At 38.1% G+C, this 22900-nt stretch overlaps 2 protein-coding genes across 2 annotated transcripts in view; one reads left to right on the top strand and one right to left on the bottom strand.

The window, feature by feature from the left end:
- The window catches only part of ZPBP2 (zona pellucida binding protein 2), an 18527-nt gene extending 12771 nt beyond the window's left edge, over positions 1-5756 (bottom strand). The window contains exons 1-4 of the mRNA XM_006022589.3: positions 5725-5756; positions 4648-4727; positions 3488-3568; positions 949-1074 (exon numbers count right to left, since the gene is read on the bottom strand). Of these exons, the coding sequence (XP_006022651.1) occupies positions 949-1074; positions 3488-3568; positions 4648-4727; positions 5725-5756 (319 nt within the window). The remainder of the gene's footprint in view (positions 1-948; positions 1075-3487; positions 3569-4647; positions 4728-5724) is intronic.
- A 7196-nt stretch (positions 5757-12952) lies between these two features.
- The window catches only part of IKZF3 (IKAROS family zinc finger 3), a 59609-nt gene continuing 49661 nt past the window's right edge, over positions 12953-22900 (top strand). The window contains exon 1 of the mRNA XM_006022546.2: positions 12953-12996. Coding sequence (XP_006022608.1) covers positions 12990-12996 — 7 coding nt within the window. The 5' untranslated portion in view covers positions 12953-12989. The remainder of the gene's footprint in view (positions 12997-22900) is intronic.

Consider the following 22900-nt stretch of genomic DNA (forward strand, 5'->3'; position numbering starts at 1 on the left):
TACACGTTGCCTATGCTAGTACCAATACATACAGGTACTAGAAAAACAGCGCGTTAACTAATGCACGGAAGTGCACACGTAGACTTGAAGTGTATGTGTAGACCAAATTTGCTCCTGACAGGCACACGTTCAAAATCATGCCTGGGCAGTTTAAAGCACCTGAATTTTCTCTGCAGGAAATTCAGACACATTAATTGCACGTGTAGATGTGCCCACAGAATAGAAAGCCCGAATTGCTCTAACTTCTCCAAAGCCTCTTTCTGTAGTTACTAGGCAGTGTTTTTTATACAGTGCCTCCCATTTCTTCAGGAGGGCCTAATTGAATATTCAGTCCCTAGATTTTGTTTCCTTAATTTACTTTGTAAATCTGTGTCAGTTATGTTAAAAGAATTAACTCCCCTCTTTCTAAAAATCAAGAAAGGCTTCAAAACAAATTCCAATTACCACACATCATTATCCTAATGGAAAACAGGGGTGAAATAGAAAAAGGGAAGCTAGCTCAGCAGAATTTTCCCATTCCCCTCTAAGCAGATATTGAATGCTTCTAATTAGGTGATATGGTGCTATAAAAATCTGATTGAATGGGTTATAGCAGTGGTGGCCAACTGTTTGGGCAGGCATGCCACAAATTAGCCCTGCATTCCCCCCCTGCCAGTGTCACTCCAACCCCCTTCTCTTGCCCCATCTGCTGCTTTTTCTGCTTCTTGCCCTATGTTCTCTACCCAATCTGCTGCTCTGTTTCCTGTGTTCTTCCCCATGCTCCCTGCCCCATCTGGTCCTCTGATTCCTGCCCTGTCTGCCACTATGCTACTTGTCCCCTCCCATGTGCCACATACAGTGGCTACCTGTGCCATTTGCGGCAGACATGCTGCAGGTTGTCCAACCCTGGGTTGTGGGAAAAAACAGCCAAGTCTAGACTAGAAATACACGGTAATAAGGACAACTGACCTTCTAGATTCTTTCCATTTGGACCAATCCACAAGTATTTGGGATCTACAAGTTCTTTTTGAGAAAGTGCTAAATCCATGCATACTAGAAATGGACTATTTGTATACACTTTTACGTAAACATCAACTGCAATACAAGAAAATGAAATTAAATAAGCAATAATATTGCACTTGAACTAAATTACTTAGTATTCATTCCAAAGTACTTTACTTCTTGAGGTCTAACATAAATGATTACTTGAGTAGCAGGTTAATTTTGGATTGCCTTTTAATTATTTTTCCTCCACTACAGGGATCAGATGTGGATCTAACTGGGCACATCTACACATACATTAACGCGCTTCAGTCAATGCACATTAAATCTAGTACCTCCATTGTGAGGTACAAGGAAAATGGGCATTATCCTGTCTTAAGCTGCATTAACTAAAGAGCATGGGGCATTTGTACACAGATTGTGGGACGCGTGGAGATGTGGGCCGAAAATTTTTCTGGAAACTTTTCCAGTGCTTAATTTTTCTGTGGGAAATTTTCCATTTCTAAAAATTCATTATTTCATAAAATTCATAAGCAACAATGAATGGATGCCAATACAGTATTAGGCAAGCTTGGCAGTTTCAAAGTTGCAGTTAATGTTTTTCAGGTGATTATCCCTAGGAATTGTGTGAGAGAGTACATATATGTTTTATAGATTCGTTAACAGGAGGGTAAAAGCACTCACATAATAATCCAAACCAAAAATCAAGTTATGAATTCACCCAATTGGCTGTGCAGGTCAAATCAAAACCAAAGCACAGCATATCATGCACAGTTCTTTGTGTGCGCTAAAATTAGTATGTCAACAGTTTTCAGTGCCTTTGTTTTTTTCCCTTAAATTTAAACAAACAATGTAAGGGAAGTACATGCTATTGTGTACTGTCTTTACATTTTTTCAAGTACATTTTATTCCAATAAATATAATTTCTTTCCACATAAAGCTTTGAATTTGTTTGAATGTAACATTTAAACCACATCAAGTGTGCTATATTTAATTTTTTTCCTAATCAAATATTTCAGTTCAAATACTTGTGGCTATTGGGACATAAAATTAACATGAAGGTACTTTTTTTAGTTTTGTTTACTAAACATAAGTCAAATAAACATGCTAAATCAAATCACGCTCTATTTAGGGCATTAGAAAATGTTATGGAAAATTTTCCAGAAAATTTGCCAATTCAAAATTTTCCAGGAAACCCATATCTCTGGGGACGCAGCACCAGGAGCTTTAATTAGCAAGCCACACTAATCAAAAGTGCCCAGGTGCCATGCGTATCAGTGTCCTCATGCTGAAAAAATGGCAGTGGGGTGCTTTGAACTAAAGCTCATAGAACGTGTTTTAGTTCAAAGCACCCCACCACCATTTTTTCAGTGCAAGGATGCATTGAAAATGCACTGGGGCACTGATATACAACTTTCATGCTCCAGCAGACTTGATTAATCCAACACACTAGATTTCCAGCGTGTTGGAGCAGGCTTCATGCACATGTATAGGATTCCATGGTTTTTAAGTGACATTTAATGCATATTAGCCTATTTTAATGCACATTAGCTAAATAACCCCTTTTTGTGATGCTTTAATGCATACTAAAATAAACTAATGCACATTAAAGTGCATGTGTAGACACATTCACTGAGACATTTTTATTACTTACAATAGAACTGCCCACAGTCTGGCTTGGTGCTGTCCAAACATATAGTCCCAGTGCCAAAAGTTGACAGGCTAAGAATATCAGATTTCTAGTATACAGTTGAGTTGTTCAGAGGGCAAGAAGAAAATGAATCCTTAATTTTGCTATTAAATTTTTCCAAAATTCTGAACAGCTATCAGCAGGCAAAAGTGTTACAGTTTTGTACATCATGGAGACAACATTATTGTTCTTGAGTTGTCATGCAGGACTGTGCTCATTTTTGTCTTTATTTACAGTTTAAAATAATGTAGGAAAAGAATCACATAAAATCATCTCATATTGGAAAGGAGGTAATATAATTTCAAGCATTACTTAACATACAATCTGCACTGCAAACGCGCTCTCCTAAACTGTTCACTGTACAGGCTAAATACATTACTCAGTAAAAGCATTTTTCCAATACCTTTCTAATTTAATATAAAAATTCATAAGGACGTGTACTACTGCTCCATGCAATTATTTAATTCAAAGACCTTTCTGTTCATAGAAGTCTGCCATGACATTGTGGCTCTAATTTGTTGACAGCTTTCAGGTTCGAGTAATGGAATTGATCCAATTATTGGGAATAATTTGACAAAAAAAAGTTACAATGATCTATTTTGTATAATGTCATTTATAAGATATATTTTTCCTTTTCTGTTCTTTCCATTTTTTTATGGGCTTGAAGAATTCAGTTCTTTCCTATGTAATGAATACTTGATATTCTTTGCGTGATACATTTGTTTATATGGTTTACCACTGTGTTGAAGAACTCCATATGATATTTTCTATTAAAAATCTCTCTTAGAATCTTAATGATAAAATATGCAAAGTTACCTTTATGTTCGATGCTGCCATAAATGTCATTCTTTTTTATTAATTCAACAGAATATGGTTCTTCATTATTTGCAGCTTCCACTGTAGAGAAAACACATAAAATATTTTTTAAAAAAATCAAATCTAAATTTAAAATTATTTACCCTTTTATTTTACTCTGGGAGATCCTCTCTTCCTACCTTGCTTCCTACCCTTTTTCTTTAAAAAAAAAAAAAAAAAAAGTGTTCCTGTTTACTGCCAGATTAGTGAATCTATTTTGATTTTATACAATCCAGGCTCACTCAATTTTTATTTTACCAAAGAGCCCTGAATAATATCAAAGAGCCCTGAGTAGTTACGAATGATGACCGGAAGTATTTTCTAAATAGTTTCTTCTGTAAAAATGATCATGTTTCCATGACGTCTGTGTAATGAGCATGAAGGACCCCAGAAAATCCATCCAACCTTGGGACCATTACATTTGAAGGTGACTCCCTCAAATTAATTCATCTTGGCTATGGTTGTACAGGAACAAGCACTTCTCAGTAGATTTCTCATCACCACCGGCCACTAGGCTTGCTCAAGAAATACATCTGTGAACCCTAATGATGCAGGTGGCCCCAGTTTCCTGAACCAGCCCATGGAAATGGGATCCACAACAGATGATCTTTCTGGAACTTGTGAAGTCTTGGGTCCACCCTTTGGGTTGGGGAGCCCCAAACAGCAGGACATTCCCCTTGGATGAAAGCGAGTTATTTGCCTTTTTATAAAAAAAAAACTGCAAGTGTGCGAGGGCTTGTCTGAGGAGGGAGTCCCAAACTGGCTGGAAGATCACAGTGCCAACATTTTGGCCAGACATGCCAATGGCTTCTGACCTGGAGCCTTACTAGGGACCAGCAGAAAAATAGGAATAGTCCTATATGACCCCCAGTTGCCCAGAGGGATGCCAAGAAAGAAGCGGGTGTTGGTTCACAGAGAAAATGCGAGCCTCCATGCCTTCCTCCTTGTGGAGGTCTTAACATCAGGGGGGAAGGGGCTGCCGTCCTTGGTACCTCCCGTCTTCATACAGTGAGGGCTAGTATGACGGGTCAGAGACTGAGGGAGAGCAGGGTGCGCTCCCCGAGAGGCAGGGCTGGGGCTCCCCCACAAAGAACCAGGGGACACGCTACCACCTCCATTACCTTGGGTCAAAGCGACCAAGGCATGCAACAAAGCGCCCACGGAGACGAGCGGGGCGCCAGCCAGCAGCCCCCAGCAGCCTCCCCACATGGTCAAGCAGCCCCTTCCCTCCCCTCCCCTCCTCCAGCCGGGCTCCAACCGCCGCAGCGCGGGACCAACCGCCCTTCCCGCGCTTTTCCCGCGCGCGCCCCGCCTTTTCTTCGCGGGCTCAGCCCGCCCTGCCCGCCCCTTCTTTTATTTTATTGTATTTTTAGCTTCTCAGGGAGCGGGCAGCCAGCGCTTACCCATCCCGCCCCTTTCCTCTGCGTTTCGCCCCGTGAGACAGACACCCGTCGCCTCCAAGCAGGGGTGTCTCTCCCCCGAGGGGAGGATGAGCCCCGCGATGCCCGGGGGGAGAGGGCTTAGGGGGAGGTGATGCGCTCTCGGTCGTCGTGGAAATCGGGCTTGCAATTACTGAAGAGGGGTCTCCTTTCCCAGCTCCTCCTCCTCCCTCCCCTCCCAGCAGGCACATTGCATCCCAAAATCTACTTGGATATTTTATGTAACTAGCCTCAACCGTTTCCCTAGACCAGGGGTAGGCAACGTTTTTGGGCAAAGTGCCCCAAACACCTGTAATGTCCACTCCTAAGATGTTGGTGTGCCGGGGGCAGATGGCAGGGGAGCCACCAGGGATCCAATCCTTGTTGTGGCAGTGCAGCCCCTTTGCCCAGAAGCACACGTGCCAATCAAAACGCGTTGGCATGCCGCACTCTGGCACCTGTGTGGGGGTTGCCTATCCGTGCCCCAGCCAGCGTTCTCCCACACAGCTAGAAAAGCATGACAGAAACAACTGCGAGCACAGCAGAAACGTGCCCAAAAAACCCTGCCTTAATACAGGGAGAAGATGTGCCCGTTTTATGATATCCTAGCAGTTATCATAGCAGCTATAGAAAATAAAATAAAAAAAATCCTATGTCTGTAACATGGTGGGGTGGGAAGGAAAAGGAATGGGAGGGGAGGATTCACGCGGTTTGCCCTTGGGATTGGGATTGGGATGGGGTCTTTGGGATCACATACTGATCAAGAGAGACCAGACAGACCGTGCAAGTGACAAGGATTTTGGAGTGACCATGACCGTGCCCAGTGAGAGTCAGGACTGCCCAGTGAGAGGATGGGGACTAGGGAGGCTGGGTGATTTACATGCACCTCCTGCTGTAATACATTAGGAAAGACATTACGGGGGTAAATTAATATTTGACTCCCCTTACTGAAATCTGTGGGGCATGACACAAGGTTTAACTCACTCGAAAGCACCCAGTCGTGCAAACGCAAATGCACCACACCGAAAAAAAAGCCGCATTCAAATTTTCAGGCGCTCTACATTAACACCCGCATCATCTACACGCCCCTGCTTCATACAGGTAGAACCTGCAGGATGAAGCACATCTGGAAACTATTTCCGGGCACACCACTACAGGGGTTCGTGTCTACACGTTTCAGATTTTGCCAATAAAAGTCATCACCCTAAGAAATGCTTGCCAACTTTCATAAAGATATTGTAAGTCTGGCAGTGTTTTGTGCTTCTCTAAAGCCTCAGCAATTAGATGAGAATCTTGGCTCTAAGCATTTGGGTTTGGTTTTTTTTCCTCCTGATCTCAAGTAAATTTCTAGCACTCATGTTTGGGGAGAAAAGCTTGATCTGTGTATTCTAAAAACCTAACGTGAAATAAAAAGAACTAGAAGCCAACAGGTATTCTTATTTTAAACAGTTTATGATTTTTAAACCAATCCCAGGGGTTTTGGGGATCTGGCTCATGGGTTTTGAAAAGTTGAGGTTGGTAATACAGTATTTTTAGAAAAGGCGTTGTAGCTACGTTTGAAAATATTGCTGGACATGTTGGCTTGTTTTGCATGAATATTGGATGGCACTAGAACTAATGATATAACCGTTCAGAAATTATGGTTGAGACTTTCATTAATAGAATGAATAATGTCCTATCCACACTACTGCACCACATGGCAATAGCAATCGTTTCACAGAAAAAATCTGATCTGCCAATACCAAGCTTGATATCTGTTTTCCTATGTGACTATAGCAAGCATAATTCAGTCCACCTATGTGGAAGAAAAGTTTTATTTAAATTATGAATTTAAAATATTTTAAATAAAATGAACAAACAGCAAATAAATAGGAAAGAGAATCTATAGCTAATATTAAATTATGGAATGAAAATGTTCAGGCAGAAAACACAGTTACTAAAACATGCTGGTGTTTTTAAACCACTTGCCCTCTCATTTTCAAGTTATTCAAAGCTCCCTGCCCTACTAAATGTGCTTGCCTTAATTGTTTCAGTTATCTCTCTTAGTAAGAGCACAATATCCCACGCTCAGTTTTAAGTAGACCAACATATTATGTCTCAATTGGCTGGCTCAGCTGTAAGGAATATGTCAGGAGTTTTCAGTTTTAGTTTCTCTGAGACACTGAGTTGTTTAAAATTAGGACCAGAAGGTCCAGTGTTCCTCTGTGTCAAATATTTTCAGTTTTACTCAAAGTTATCTTTTCACGCTTATACCATATAGACAAAATGATTCAGTTCTAACCTATGTCTGTTATATACTAGTCATACCTAAGTCTGAACTTCCTCTGTTCCAGAGGATGTTTATGCCCAAATTTAATTTGACTATCCCACACAGACTTTCATTATCCCACTTGTTAATTATTGTAAAATAAAAATCTCTCCATTATAAAGCTTTCTCTGCAGTTTTGTGGATCTCTACATACTTAGACTCACAGACAATGATTCTAGTCAAATGACTCATCCCTTTTAAAGTCATGCTGTTTCTGAGATAGAAGCAGATTCGTTGTCATCTTACTAGGTTAGTGAGCGGTATTATTTGAAAACGATTTAAAGGCTTTTTCACCAACAAAAATTAAAAGATATTTTCTGGAGGTTAAGATTGCTATTGTAATATGATTTGCTTTTGGTAGTGTTACCGGGCTCCCAAATCTTATTAAATGCTGTACAAATACACAGAAAAGGTTCTGGAAAATGTAACACAAAATAAAAGTCAACTGAAGAACAATTATTTAATATGGAATATAAAAAGTAAAAGAGGACCATGTACAATTCACTTATTTATTCATTTTTCTCTTTTTGTGTTTTACTTTTTGTTGAAAGAACAAATTTTAGAGTCAGTAAATCTGTGTTCTGATAAGGCAGCTAATATGTGCTAGTAACTGAATCAATAAACATGTTATAATTCAGAGACTCCCAGGCTAAAGGTGCCATCTCAGGTGTTTTAACAAAAGAAAAACAAACTAAATTTCAACATGGTTTCTAATACAATTAACTATTTAAATCCTCATCCTCATCCATCATTATCATAGAATCATAGAATAGGACCTCTGGAGGCCATCTAGTCCAACCCACTGCTCAAGGCAGGATCATCCCTAATTAACCCATCCCAATCAAATGTGTGTCTAATCTGCTCTTAAAACGTCCAAGAAGGGAGATTCCATAGTCTCTCAAAGCTTCTTTTTGTTCCAATGGTTAATTACCCACATAAGGAGAAAGGTCTTCCTAATATCCAACCTAAATTTCCCCTGCTGTAATTTGCTCCTAGTTCTGTGCCCTGTAGTTACAGAGAGCAATCTATTCCTGCCATCTTTATAACCACCCTTCAGGTATTTGAAGACTGTTATCCAATCCCTTCTTAGTCCTTTTCTCCAGACTAAACCCTAGCTCTTTCAGTCTTTCCTCATAAGTCTTGCCACCCAGACCCCTAATCATTTTTGTTGCTCTACACTGGATTCTTTCCAATTTGCCCACATCCTTCTTGAAATGTGTGCCCCAAAACTGGACACAGTACTCCACGTGAGGCCTCACTAGTGCCAAATAGAACAGGAGAATCACTTCCTTTAATTTGCAAATGACACTCCTCTTAATACAATTCAGTATGCTACTGGTCTTTTTTTGTAACAAGAGCACACCTTTGCCTCATATTCAGCTTATGGTTCGCTATAACCTTTAAGTCCTTTTCTGCAGCCTAGCCAATCATTCCTCAGTGGGCGTGTCTACAAGTTCATTAAGGCACTTTTCCAAACGCGCATTAAATTTAGTACCTTTAATGTGAGGTACTAAACAAATGCAAATTAGGCTGCCCTCATGTGCAGTAATGAATACACACAGTTTTTAAGATGTTTAATGAACAGTAGCCTATTTTATTGCACATTCACGTGATCACATGGTTTTTACGTGATGCTTTAATGCACAGTAAAATAGGTGATTGCACATTAAAGCACGTGTGTAGATGCACCCAGTCTGTATTTGTGCATTCCATTCTTTTGTCCTGTGAGTTACTTCATTACAATAATGAACTGGAAATATGTAAAGAGATTTACAAAAGAGCAGACTAAGCCAAAGGCCCTTTCTAGGAGTTAACAATTTAATTTAGATAATCCAATATATAAATATACATGGAAAAAGACTGCAAGTGTTGATGTACTTTTTCTTATTTACAGTTCCTTCCCAATCCCTTGAAGAGACATTGCATTCCTTCTTTAATTACAGAGAAGCCATCTTTCCTACAGAAATGATGTAACCCCTACAGTTTCCTATGGGCTTGATTATCTGTGGCAAGGGATGTTTAAAAGAACCGTAAGTATAATTTTGAATTTACATGGGCAAGCTATTATTAGAATATAATCTATCTATTTATCTATCTATCTATCTTTGCATGTCTTTGTTCTCTCAACATTCAGTGCTTTAATAAAAAACAGGTTTTTTTTGTTTTTAGCAAAAGTTGGGGACACAAGAGAATTGGGATATTATACAGGAAGAATTGCATTGAAGACAAGAGTAATAAAAATGTGATTAAATTAAATAGAACAAATGTAAGATTTTTTACTCAGGCACTAATAACAAGAATTTCTGCCAAAAACTGGGAGCTCATCAGTTAGAAATGACAGAAGAGGAAAAAGACCTTGATGTACTAGCTGATTACATGATGCCGAGTATGAGCTATCAATGTGATACCGCAATAAAAAAGGGAAAATGTCGCAAAAGTGATGTTTCTAGTAGAGGAAGGGAACTGTTAATTCTGCTGTACAAGCCTCTAGTGCAGATGTTCCCAAATTTTTTCTTGTTGTGTACCCCTTCCAGATTTACCAACTGCCTGTGTATCCCTACCAGCTGTCATTTAATATTTTAACCTCTTAAATACCAATTATTATTTGAATGAAAATTAAATCTGCCACTACACAATTTCTCCTGTGTACCCCCCCCAGAGATGTCTTGTGCACCCCCAGGGGTATGTGTACCACAGTCTGGGAACCCCTGCTCTAGTGAGGCCTTATCTGGAATACTGCTTACTATTCTGGTCACCCACCTTCAAGGAAGATTAATTCAAACTGAAACAAGTGCAGAGAAGACCACCAGGACAATCAAGGGAATAGAGATCCTATGTTACAAAAGCAGACTAAAAGAGCTTGGCTCATTCAACCTAGTAAAAAATGAGGGATGAGAGAGGTTACAGCTTCTTTCCATAAATACATCAAAGTAAATGACAGGGAGGGAAAAGAAATAGTTAAGCTGAAGGACTAGGTTGGCACAGGAACAAGTAGATAAAGACTGGCCATGACTAACACAAGGCTGGAAATAAGAAGACTTCTAAGCATCTGAGTAGTGAGATTCTGGATCACCTGTCCAATAAATTTAGTTAGTACAAAAACGTCCAACTTTTAAAACAGAACATGGCCAATTTATGAAAGGGATTATCTGATATGGAGCACCATAACAGCAAGGGACTAGAGCTGATGACCCAGGAGGTCCCTTCAAGTTCTGGGCTTGCTAGTCCTTATTAGAAATTAGAGTAGAAAAATTAGTCAGATACCAGTCTAAGATGGCACAAAAATAACTCTGAACGTTATATCTCAATGTTTGGTAGTTATCACATAGCAGAGGTGTATCAACTGAAGCCAGTGCTGTTTGGCTTTATAATTTTAGAAACCCCTGTTCAGATCACCATTACATTTACTATTACCTCCATTTCTACATTTTACAAGCATTATAAGAGTAGTCATACTGACTTCAGTAGGACTTTTTGTACATAAATAGGTTGCATGACTAAGATGTATATAACTACAAATTTAATAAATTCCTTCAAATATCAAATAATAATATACCTTCAGTGTAAGTCTAGTTCTTACTACCATACTTTCCCTTCATTGCTTGGCTTTAAAAGAACACGTTGTTAATCCTAAAGAACACAACAAAATTAAAAAAATAAAACTCAGTCATATACCCAGATCATATATTCCATACCAAAAATTGTCATGCAGCCTTCAGCCAAAAGTATTCATTTTTTCCCTTTACTTAGAGTCTCTTTATACGATCTTTGGTTTACCGGAACTTGAAAGCTGCATATACAAAATATTTGTCAAACCATGCAATAAGATGGGTTGTTCTTGTGCTGGAGGTGGTTGCTGACACATGGATTTGTCATGTAGGCTTTGTCAATATGTAGGCTATTATATTATGAAGTCATTTACTGGTAAATAATTCTGAGCTAAACAAATGACAAAACTTTTTTATTTTACAAATGAAAGACTGTGTTTTGAATTCCTGTGCTTATTTTCTCACAATGTGTGTAGTGGATGCTCTTTCAGAGTATAATGTTGTTACAGTGTAGAAAAAGATTATTTAACTTTACTTAGAAAAGTTCTTAATAGAGTTAATCCTTACTGGCTTTTCATAGACTACTTGGTCATTTTAACTTTTTTGAACAATTTAGTTTTGTTCTAAAAACAGATAATGATCACTAAAAACATAATAATGATTATTAAGATGAAAATGTAAAAAAGAAGTCTAGTGTTGTCTCAGGCTCACACAGTTTACCCTGCAAGGCTGACCTCGGGGTTCCAAAGAAAGCAGTGTTGATGCAAGTTTTTGAAAGAACATGTTAACATATTTACATGATGTGTAAATTATATCAGGGTAAGTTATTAAAGGATATTAATAACACAAAGGATATTAAACTCAAAAAGAAAATAGTCTTTCATATCAAGTGTAAGTAACACTAATTCAAGCAAAGGCTTATAGTAAAAAACTAGTAAAAAATAATCACAAACCTACCAACACAAGGTAGTTCTGACCTACTTCTGTTAAATTCTTAACAGCAGTAGGTCAGAGCTACTGTTCCCTGAGTGCTACTTAGCTACTGTTCCCTGAGTGATCCAAACTAAACAGCAATAAATGGCTTTTTAGAGCTACTATGGATATTACTATTTGTAAAGGACTTAAAAGATGGAAGGTGCTCTGAATATTATAACCACTTTTTTTAATTGGAAAATTTTGTAATAGATTATGGGCCCATAAGTTCATCCAGATCACAGGAGTGATCAAACCTCATCTTAAAATGAAGGGCTACAATGGTAAGTTCCATGAAATAACACACATTACACCTGTGTCTTATTTGTAAGGTAAAGACCTAGTCTTTGAAGACAATACTCTTGAGTCAAGATGGGAGATTCATGCTACAGGCTGTAGTATTTGCAGACTACACCTTTTTATGAAATTGAGGGTTTACCAAAGGCACATGATGGAACTCCTTGGAATACACATTGCCATTTCTTCTCTAAAAGAACAACTGCTTGAGTCATAATGTTGTGCACAAAAATAAATTCTCAGGCCCACATCACCAGGAACTAAGAAAAAAAATATACAAATAACAATGCATTTTAAACAGCCTGAATGATTTGCTACTTACTGCAGTAGGAGCTCAAAGAGTTGAGTCAAATAAGACCCTATTCCCTGAACCTTTTAAAAATCATAATAACATTTGTCACTTACTCAACACTTCACCTCCCCTCAAAATGCACCTCTTTTAAAGTTTCACTCTGAAAAGCACAGCCCACACACACAATGTCCTCCCTTTGTGGAGAACTTGTGGGTAGCGGATTTTAATTGTACAGGTGACATTGCTTGGGTTTCTAAAATTAAGTAGATTTTAATCTTATGGAACGAATGTATTGGTAATTCATTCATAAGATGATTAAACACATGCTACGTCTAATATGTAACATTTCCGTCTAAGAGGCTGAAATAGAGCACACAGGATTTTAAGGGGGTTGCTGAGACTTTACGCTGCTGCAACTGTTTTGCACCAAATCTTCAAACCACCACCCGGCGCCGCTCTAATCACACACACAATGAGTTCCTGTCCCTTTAAATGCCTGATGTCACAGTCTCCTATCCAGAACGGAAGCCCCAGTGGCTGGGAATCTCCCGCCTGCTGCATTTGACAATCCCAGAGCCCTGGACAAGCACGTGGAGCAGGGAGCTCAAGAGGAATTAGCTGCAGCAGTATGGAAGGTGAGAAGGGACTCCCCTTTCAAAAAAGGGAGTAGAGCTACTGTTCAGGGAATCCTGATCCTTCTGTTTTAGTTGTTTTAAATGCATTCTTAATTTATAAATCGCTACTGTCCTTTCAGTTTATTGAAATTTTCCATCTGTGCTGCTTTTTCTGCAGCCAGATTGGAAGCCAAAGAGGAGGAATCTAATCGCGTTTTGCAATTAAACAGGAAACGATTGAGCCTCTTTTTACGTTTAATTTCAGAAACAGTAAAAGTACGTTAAAACAAAGTTTACAATATATCTACTGCTCATATTCTAGAGTTAACGAATTAAGGGCGTGCTGGTTTCTTTGTGCTTATAAAAAGTGCACCTAACTTTCAGAGCCCGTTAAAAACAAGTTGCGGGTTAATTTGGGTTACAGTGTAGCCAGTGTTTAAAGACGGGCAATATACATTGTTTCATAGTGTTTTTAACAACCTTGGCAAGAACCCCGTGTGCTCTTGCTCACTTCACAGTTTTAGAGGGTTAGGTTTTCAATACATTGTTTTTAAACGTCTTTTAAAAAGTCTGACAGTTGAACCTGCCCGTCCCTTGGAGGAGACACCGGTGCTTTAGGATAAAGTCAATTTCGGTTTTTAAAATGTCTTCCCCTCTGCTGATGAAGGATTTTGAAATGTGTGTTTCAGTAATACCCCATCATTTAAATACAACCTGACTCCCTTCAGATTGCCACAGTTGGTAGTTGTGAAAAATACTTTAAAAGAATTTGTCTCATCTCAGTTTGTGTATTTGCAAGCAGCAGTTTCAGTCTCTTCAGTTAATCAGGTTGGTGCTAAAGTATATTTTTGTGTGGAAAATGAGAGCTCTTTTGGGCTGACACAAATGTTGGTCTCTGATAAAGAAATGAGCATGCTTCCACCTCTATGAAATATAAAGAATATTTTCAAAATCACTTTTTTTGTATTTAAGATCTCTTGTAATTAAAAAGACTCTTGCTAGTGGTAGTTCAATTTTTTATTCTGTGGGTGAGTCTTATATGGCATACAGCACCCTGTTCATTTGACATATTTGAAGTAAACTAACATTTACTGCATTTTGAAAAGCAATGTTTGTAAAATTCAATTATATTTTATTATCTCTGTATTCAATAACTGTAACATTTACTTTTATGGCTCTATTTTTACATTTATTGGGGGGAAAGCATGGTTCCGTTGAAATCAGTGTGAGCTTTGCCTTTGATATTAATGGTGTCATTCTTCCGTCTTTCCTGTTTTAGAAAAGAACAGGTAATCTGACTGAACTTGAAGAGATTACTCACATAAGTAAAGTATATTTGCAGGACTGACAGTTTCGGATTGGGTCTAATGTTTATATTTATTAGGCCCAAATTCTATAGTCATTATTTCATCAGATCTCACAGTTGACTGGAAACATGACAACAGACTTTGATCGTGTTGATTACCATATTTATCTGTATTACATTGGCATGTATAGACTGAGTTACTAAATATATTCCATATATTTAATGAGGTAAATTTCTTCATCTAGAAAGTATAGGAGATATATTTTTCTATTTAAAAAATTAAAACCAAAATATTATCCCCATTTACATAAAATTTATGTTTTCTGCCATGGTATGTCCAGTTTAACATACTTTACAGTACATAAGATTAACAGAGTGTTAAAGAGCCAGGTTATTTATAGGCCTATAGTATTTATTTATTTTAGAAATCTGCAATCTTAAATGCCTCAACTAAAAAAGAATAATAAAAAAAGAATGCTTCAAAAATTGGAACAAAAATTGAATACAGTAGCAGCATCTCTCTGAGATTATGAGAAATACACTATTAAGGACATTGATGTAATCTAAAAAGCGAAAAGGTCTTCTTTTTTTTTTTTTTAATAAAAGATTAAATAAGCCCAAATGCTTTCTTTGGAAAGCTATTGAGATTTGAAATGCTGAATAAGGCCCGTCTACCTGAAAACTACATGGTTTTTCTCATGTTATTAGTATTGCATACTTTTGAAGCTAGAATCTATTGGGATTTGGGAACTAATTTTGAAGATGGAATCTATTGGCAAAAGAGTTTCCATTCAGCCTGTAACAAAGACCATGATTACATATGGAGTTCTCATTGGATTCAAGGGTCACACTATGAATTCTCAACTTTTTTAGATTCAAGACACCTCTCTGAAAATTCCAGCTCTAAACTTTCACACGTTTTGGCTACAGAAAAATAATAAAGCAGCTCTGTTGTAAAGAACTCAAAGAACAAAACCATGGATTCCTATTAGAAATCTCTGGGTTTATCTTTTGAATTGTGTAGGTGTTTGCCCATTTAACAGTGCTAAATATTGTGTGACACCCTTAAAAGAATCTCACAACATCGCATGGTGCCAGCGTATCCTGGTTGAGAATCACTGGGGTATACTGTATGGGTCTGATTGCAGGACAGAGGCCTAGACTTTTTTTTTTTTTTTTTTTTTACTTTAGCGTTTTCTTTTGCCTGATAAAGAGTGAGTAAATAATGTTAACTATATGCAGCAATAACAAAGTTTATTGGCTTCAGGAACTGAAAAGGTTTTCAACTTGGTGTGTTAAATTGCTATTACACCGGGAAGTATAACTGGTAAAAAAGGAAATTCAACCCTTGACTGATGATGGCAGAGAGAAGAGGTCATAATAATGCCAGATACACCCCTGCATTTTTGCTGACTAGAAACATGGGATAATGTTTTATATACATATAATATTTGGAAAAAATGACAACCTATTGAGCAATTTATTCACACATTCAGTCAGTTCTAAAAACTGGCCAAATAGTAGAATAAAATATACATACAGGTATATTAAAATGTCACATTATTCATTTAGTAAGTTATTTGAATATTATTTGACAAATGTTATCACTGGCAAAAAGGTCAAAATGCTTAAGGGTTGGTCTCGCAACCAGCTGCACTTTACTTCTGCTTTGTAAATGAACACTGTGTGCCATATACAACATATACTATTCACAGCTAAATATTCTGTAAGCATCCTATCCAACAGATCACGTCCCTTGAGGTTTAGAAGGCCCTACTATGGGTATGTAAATGGGCTTTCTCTTTGTGCTGAGCACTGGGTAGAGATATTGTCTTATTCTTGGCATACAACATAAGAGGTTCCCATACTTTTCCCTCCTAGCACACTGCATGGCACAGAGAAGGATTTGACTCAAATGTTTTACTGAAAAAAGTGGTCAAAGAAAATACTTAGAGAATATTGGAGCCTTAAGTCTTTAAGGAAGACTAATGCTATATGGAAACAAAGTACAGATTGAAGGATATAGGGGCCTGAAAAGTTTATGAAGAGTATGGTATTATTGAGTGGGGAAAAACATAATTACACACTGTCATTATTATTATTTATGGTATTTATAATACTTCATTGCTTCAAGGCCCAGTGATGACTAGAATCCTGTTGTGCTGAACATTGTGTATGTTTAGAGGAAGTCCCACCATTAAAGAGCTTAGATTGCAAGGGCTGGTTTATACAGACTTTGAACTACAATGTCTCTAGTGGTTTAGGAAACATTATAGTTTATATATTACAGCTCCCTAGGGTGGACAAAGTTCTACTATAAAGAGATGCTTAGAGTGATATAGTTTACTGAACACCACATAAAGGTGCATATAATGGTAGTAACTAACACCTTTATGTGGAATTACTGTGCCTACACTGGGAAGATTGTACTACTTTAAATATATTGATTTCTAAGCCTATTTAGTGGTAGAAAATGCGTGTAGATGTAGATCAGCCTTAATTTAAAACAGTCTTAGGGCAACTGTAACTTTGCTTTTTGAGCTGTTGGACACACAGAGCATAGAGCAGCCATACTTACAACATGCCCTGATTTAAACACTGTATATTGAGCTCTGGGGGTTTGGCCAGTGCAGAAGCTTTACACTATTTTTTATCCAGCTTGCTTGGCCCCCTGTACAAAAAGTCCTTTTCACCTCCCTTAAGTCTTCTTGATACTAAGTCAAGTTTGTCCTGTCCAAAACCTAGTGTTCATCAAGCTATCACATAAAAGGCATGCCAGATTTTGTAACCAATAGCACACAAGAGAATCATGTGGCTAGCATCACATCCACCCACCTTTGAGAATCCAGTCTGAACAACCAGGTACCTGTTTACAGCTAGGTCAACTGTGGGTAGCCTTCAGAATGACTCTGGAGCAAGACTCAAATTCACTCTTTTGGATTACAGTGGACGTCTTAACCGCTCGGCCTCCTGTTGCTGGAAGAATGAAATAAAAATATAATGTAATGGGAAATAAACTGTGGTACATAAGTTATTTGTTCAGTTAAAAAGTTTTGAGTCCTTTTAAATATCAGTACACAACAAATTAATTTACATAGTTATTATCAGTTGGCAGTTTCCAATAAGTATTGCAGTTGATGTTGGTTGATACACTATTTTAAGCCTATATATTTGGACATAAGAAGGTAAGAGAGGGATTGAATGCCTTAACTAAGGAAATCCTTGCTTTTTAAGTTAAGTTTTTATTGTAAGCCGTTTTGTATCTAACTTTTTGCCTTTGCTTAGGATGTGACTTAATATAATATGTTTACTTCTAATATAAAATAAATAATGAAAAACATATACATTGAATAAACCAAAGTACTCCTACCTTTTCTACCTACATTTTTATTTTTGCTGAGCTTTTAAACACCTTTCCTATAAGTGTTAGGGTGACTTTAAAATAAAAATTTAAGTTTCAAAAAAACAAATTCTTGCTGTGGTTAGAATTCATAATTTGTTTTTATTTCCACCGTTGATGGTTTCAGGTAAAATAGGTTTCTCTGAAAGAGTTTGAGATGAAAATGGAAATTCACCTTTCTTAATTTATTGTTACAATGAAATTTTGGTAGAGACTATTTACATAATTGGAAAATTAGCCACGTGTATGTATGTATGTATGTATGTATATGTGTGTGTGTGTGTGTGTATATATATATATAGAGAGAGAGAGAGAGAGAGAGTAATTAGGTAAACTCATTGCTAAGTGAGAATATTTGAAGAATTTGCATTATTTCCAGCTTCTGAAAAGGGTAAAGAAAATCACAGAAAGACCTACAGGTCAGTGGAATTTCTCCCATAAAGAATCATAAATTCACATGATGTTTATGAAGGCTGGATTTTTTCATTTGGATTTGATAGAGTTTAATGATACATAACAATAATGCTGCCCAATGATTCCTTTTTGACAACATTCCAAGCGAAATTTAGGATCACAAGTTACTGCAAAAAAAGTTATTGGAAAAATATATTACATAGTTTGCATTAAGAGCAGCCTGTTTTAGATAATAGATTGATTATTTTTGTCTGCTGATACATTCACCCACTTTTGGTCAAAATATGTATATATTTTTTTAAGGGTCTGTAATAAAAAATGCAGAAGACCTGCAAAGAAGATAATCTGTACTGTTCATACTTGTGAAAATCAGAATTAGAGATGATTGTTTTGCAGTATAGAAAACACAACATTTCATGTTTCTGTGACCTACATTGTAAATCTGGGGGATTTTTTCAGTATTGATAAAAAGTCTTATTTATATTGCTATCGTACTAATGGTCTCAAATAGTTTGGGCTTCAGTGTGGTAGGTGCTCTACAAACATAATAATTAACAACTCTTGCCTCATTCCTTTTGAGGCCCATCAAGAACTAAGAATACCATTTCATTTTATTTAAGCCAACATGTTATTAATCTCTGCAGCTATGAAAGAATTAGAATCAAATTAAAGCCAGGGAGTAGAAACTCAGGGCAATATGTTCGGAGAAAGTTATTTTTTAAAAATTCTGTGCATGAACAAGCAATTCACATATAGTTTCCCTTCATGTTATTGTCTTATTGGCAACTATTTAAGTTTTATGGAAGTAAACTATTTAGCCTGTTTAAACAACTGATGATCAGCATAGCAAGTGGTTGTTTGCCTTCAGTACCACTTTCCATGAACTTTCCCTAATGGTTGTTCTTTGGAAGATGTCTTCTTTGAAAGTCTTTGATGTCAACAGAACATCATGTATAAGTACTTAAGATGGCAGAAAACCAATGCAAATACTGTCTCGTACAATGAAGCAAAGTGCTTTATTTTTCATGATATCTTTATTGAACTAACTGTATAGTTAGGGGAGATGGGGGACAAGCTTTTGGACAAGGTGCCCTTCTTCAGGGACATTCTCTTCTCAGGGACCTGAAGAAGGGAACTTTGTGCCCTGAAACCTTAGCTAACGTCTCTCTAAGCCAGTGGTTTTCAAGCTTTTTTTTTCATTTGCAGCCCCCTAAAGACTTTTGAATGGAAGTGTGGACCCCTTTGGAAATTTCAAAGGACAGTGAGGACCCCTTTGGATTTTAACTGTGGGAATTCACATACTTTTGATTGATGATAGTAAACTTGCATGGACCCCTTAGATATAGTCTTTGGACCCCCAGGGGTCCACGGACCACAGGTTGAAAACCTGGTTCAATAAAAGGTTTTCACTAAAAACTTTCCATCTCACATGGAGCAGTGACAGTCAAGGAACTAACTCTCATACAGTGAAGTACTTCCAGGACATCTCTTTTTATGTTTAGTTCTAAAGTATAATATTTTAACTCGGATGTTTTAGAATAAAACATTATTTTCTAAAAATTAATTCAAACCCTCTTCCAATAAAGAAGATGCTTTCCTTTTCATTCAGGCCCATTTCAGATAATTTTTCTCATGTAGAAAAGTTCTTAAGGACATGCTTAAGTTCTTTCCTAGATTACAACCTCAGACATTTGGAAGGCCTTTTTCTGCAGTGCGCAGCATTTTTTTTCAGAGTACTGTCACACTATATATACACATGATCAGGCTTTTAGAATATTAGATTACAGAGATGTGACTGTTCATAGGAGATAAAAGAAGGGATGTTATTGAGATGGAGATTACTTTTTGTGTTTAAGAATTTTATTATAACATCTTTGTTTTCATGGCTGTGTCCGCTCTAGTACTTATATAGGGAATTCATGAAACCTTAAGAAGGGTGAAAAAAGAGGGGAAGAACAGTTATGGTCAGGATTAAGGATCAGTACTCCTTGGGCTGTTTGACTTTTAGACTGACTTTCTGTATGGTCTTGGACAGATCACTTAACTTTTTTCTATATTTAAATTCTCCCACCTGTAAACTGTGCATAATGACAATTAGCCACTTTACAGGGAATTGAAAGATTTAGTGTTTGTAAAGCATTTTAAAATCTTTTGTTAACACAGATTATGGAAGTGCTATCTTTCTGAGAGAAGAGGAAAATTCTGGTTTAATTCTAGGGTTAAATTCTCATGAGCAGACCATGTGTCTTAACTGCTATTGAAGTTAGTGGCATAATTTCCATTAACTTAAATGGTAGAAGAGATTGGCTGACACTAGGGACATCTACAAATGCATCAATGTGCTATAGTTACTGCACATGAAGTTTAGCACTTGTACTAACTGAATGAGCAGTAACTGGTGCTACTGCGCAGTAGCAACAGCGCACACCTTTTTAGTGATGCTAGTGCGTAGTAGACAAATTCTACTGCACATTAGCCCAATAGCACAGTTTTTGCCATGATGGTCTAATGCACAAAAGAGTTAGTCTACTGCATATTTAGTGTTTCATATAGATGCACCCACTGGCTGCTTTTGTTAATTCTCCTCCATTTTTTTGCTAATTTCTGCCATTTAGTGATTTAAAGAAACTAAAAACATACAAGATTACTTATACCAATATTTGAGCAATGAGAGGTTAACGTGCATTTAGGAGAGAAAAAAATCCAAAGTTTTTAATGTCTTTGAGGCAAGTTTTGTATGCCTCTTTGTCTTTAAGAGGCTTTTTTTTCTTTTATCTTTTTGGCTATATCAGCCAGGGACACAATCACATAGATTTTTTAGGATAACCTCATGTGGTGCTAGGCACTTTTTTTTTCTTTTTAGTTACTCAAGTTTTATATCCTGATGTTACAGAGACCACAAAAAATGTTCCATAAATGACATTAGTAAAGATAGATAATTAGGGGGTAAATGTCAGTAGTGGTTAACACCTCACTGCCACTATATGTGTATTTTTGTTATGTAACTGTTAGGAATAAGTTTTATGAGCTCTAGAGCTGTTGTTTTATTATGTATGAAGACAACATAAAATGTTCTGATATGCAAAATAGAGGATAAAGACATAAAAGAATATACAAAAAAGAAAAGATCAATATAATGTCAACAAAATATTGTGGGTTGTCATGACAGCACAGTCATTTGACAACTATTATATTATATTAATCTATCTAGGCTAGGATTTTCAAAGTCAATGCCTAAGGTTAGGCTCCACATTTAGGCAGATAATTAGGGCTTGCAAGTAGCACCCATTGACTTCAATGTGTGTTCAGTGGTTTTGGAAATCTGGCCACATGTATAGGTTCTTAAATATGAAGCTAAATTTTTTTAAAATTCTTTACCCATCTCTCTGTCAGAATTCAAATATAAGGATTAGTTTGTTCTACCTTGGGCATCTCAGTGGAACATGCCCAGGGTGTAAACATGAGATGTTTACTGAAGAGCAGACTAAGTGGCTGCGCAGTAAACATTGCATGTTTACATGTGCTTCCCTATTAGGCTGGAGTAAATTAAATAACTCTGAAGCAGGATAGTACTTGTATTTACAGCCAGGGTGTATTTACAAGTACTATCCTGCTGTGGAGTTTTTAACTCTGCAGCAGCACACATGTAGGTGCTGCCTTAGCTGGCTGGGTCATGGGGGTGCTTCAGTGCAGGGGGTGCCCTGCTGGCTAGCCCTGCACTGAAGCATGCTCATGCCCCAGCCAGCCCCTCTGCAGCACATTGAGCTGGGGAGAACAGTCCTAGGTTGGCAGGCTCCCTCTGGGCCCTCTGTCAGCTGAGGCTGCTCCAACCCAGCTCAGTGTGCTGCACTCCCAGGTGCACATTCAAATGGTGTGCCTGGGAGTAATAAACTCTGGAGGAATAAGCTCTAGAGTTTATTCATGTGCATCAATTCCCCTCTGAGTGTGTCTACACATACAATTAATACAAAGCAATAAACTCCAGAGCAGTTTGAGCTGAAGTAAACTACTCCTTGGCACAGTATTTGCATGTATGCCTGGGACAGCAGCAATTTGATCCAGGGCAGACTAGACCTGGGATGTCAGGGGGAACAGGAGGTCAGCCCCAGGTTCTGGCTGGTGGCAGAGGGGCTGGCTGGGACATGAGGGTGATGAAAGCGCGGAGCCATGTGGGTAGGCGGGGATGCAGGAGTTTGGCTCCTGGCTGACTGGACACAATCTATGCCTGTGGTCAGCATCCACATGTGCATTTGATCACAGTTACTTACCCCACCATAAGAATCATAGAAGTAGGGTCGGAAGGGACCTTGTAGATCTTCAAGTCTGACCCCCGGCCTGGGCAGGAGGAAAGCTGGGCTCAAATGACCCCAGCCAGGTAGGCATCGAGCTGCTTCTTAAAGACCCCCAGGGTCGGAGCCAGTGCCACTTCCCTTGGAAGTTGGTTCCAGATCCTAGCCACCCTAACTGTGAAGTAGTTCCTATGGATGTCTAATCTAAACCTACTCTCCAACAACTTGTGGCCGTTATTCCTTGTTATCCCGGGGGGCGCTAGGGGAAACAAGGTCTCCCCTAACCCTTCTGGTCCCCCGTACTGAGTTTATAGACGGTCACCAGGTTCCCCCTCAGCCTTCTCTTGTGAAGGCTGAACAGGTTCAGGTCCTGTAGCCTCTCATTGTTGCGTCTGCCCTGCTGTCCCCGGATCATGCGGGTGGCCCTCCTCTGGACCCTCTCAATGTTGTCCACATCCCTCTTGAAGTGGGGTGCCCAGAACTGGACACAGTACTCCAGCTGTGGCCTGACCAGTG

The sequence above is a fragment of the Alligator sinensis genome, unplaced genomic scaffold (assembly GCF_000455745.1).
Source record: "Alligator sinensis unplaced genomic scaffold, ASM45574v1 scaffold886_1, whole genome shotgun sequence".
NCBI classification, from domain to species: Eukaryota; Metazoa; Chordata; order Crocodylia; family Alligatoridae; genus Alligator; species Alligator sinensis.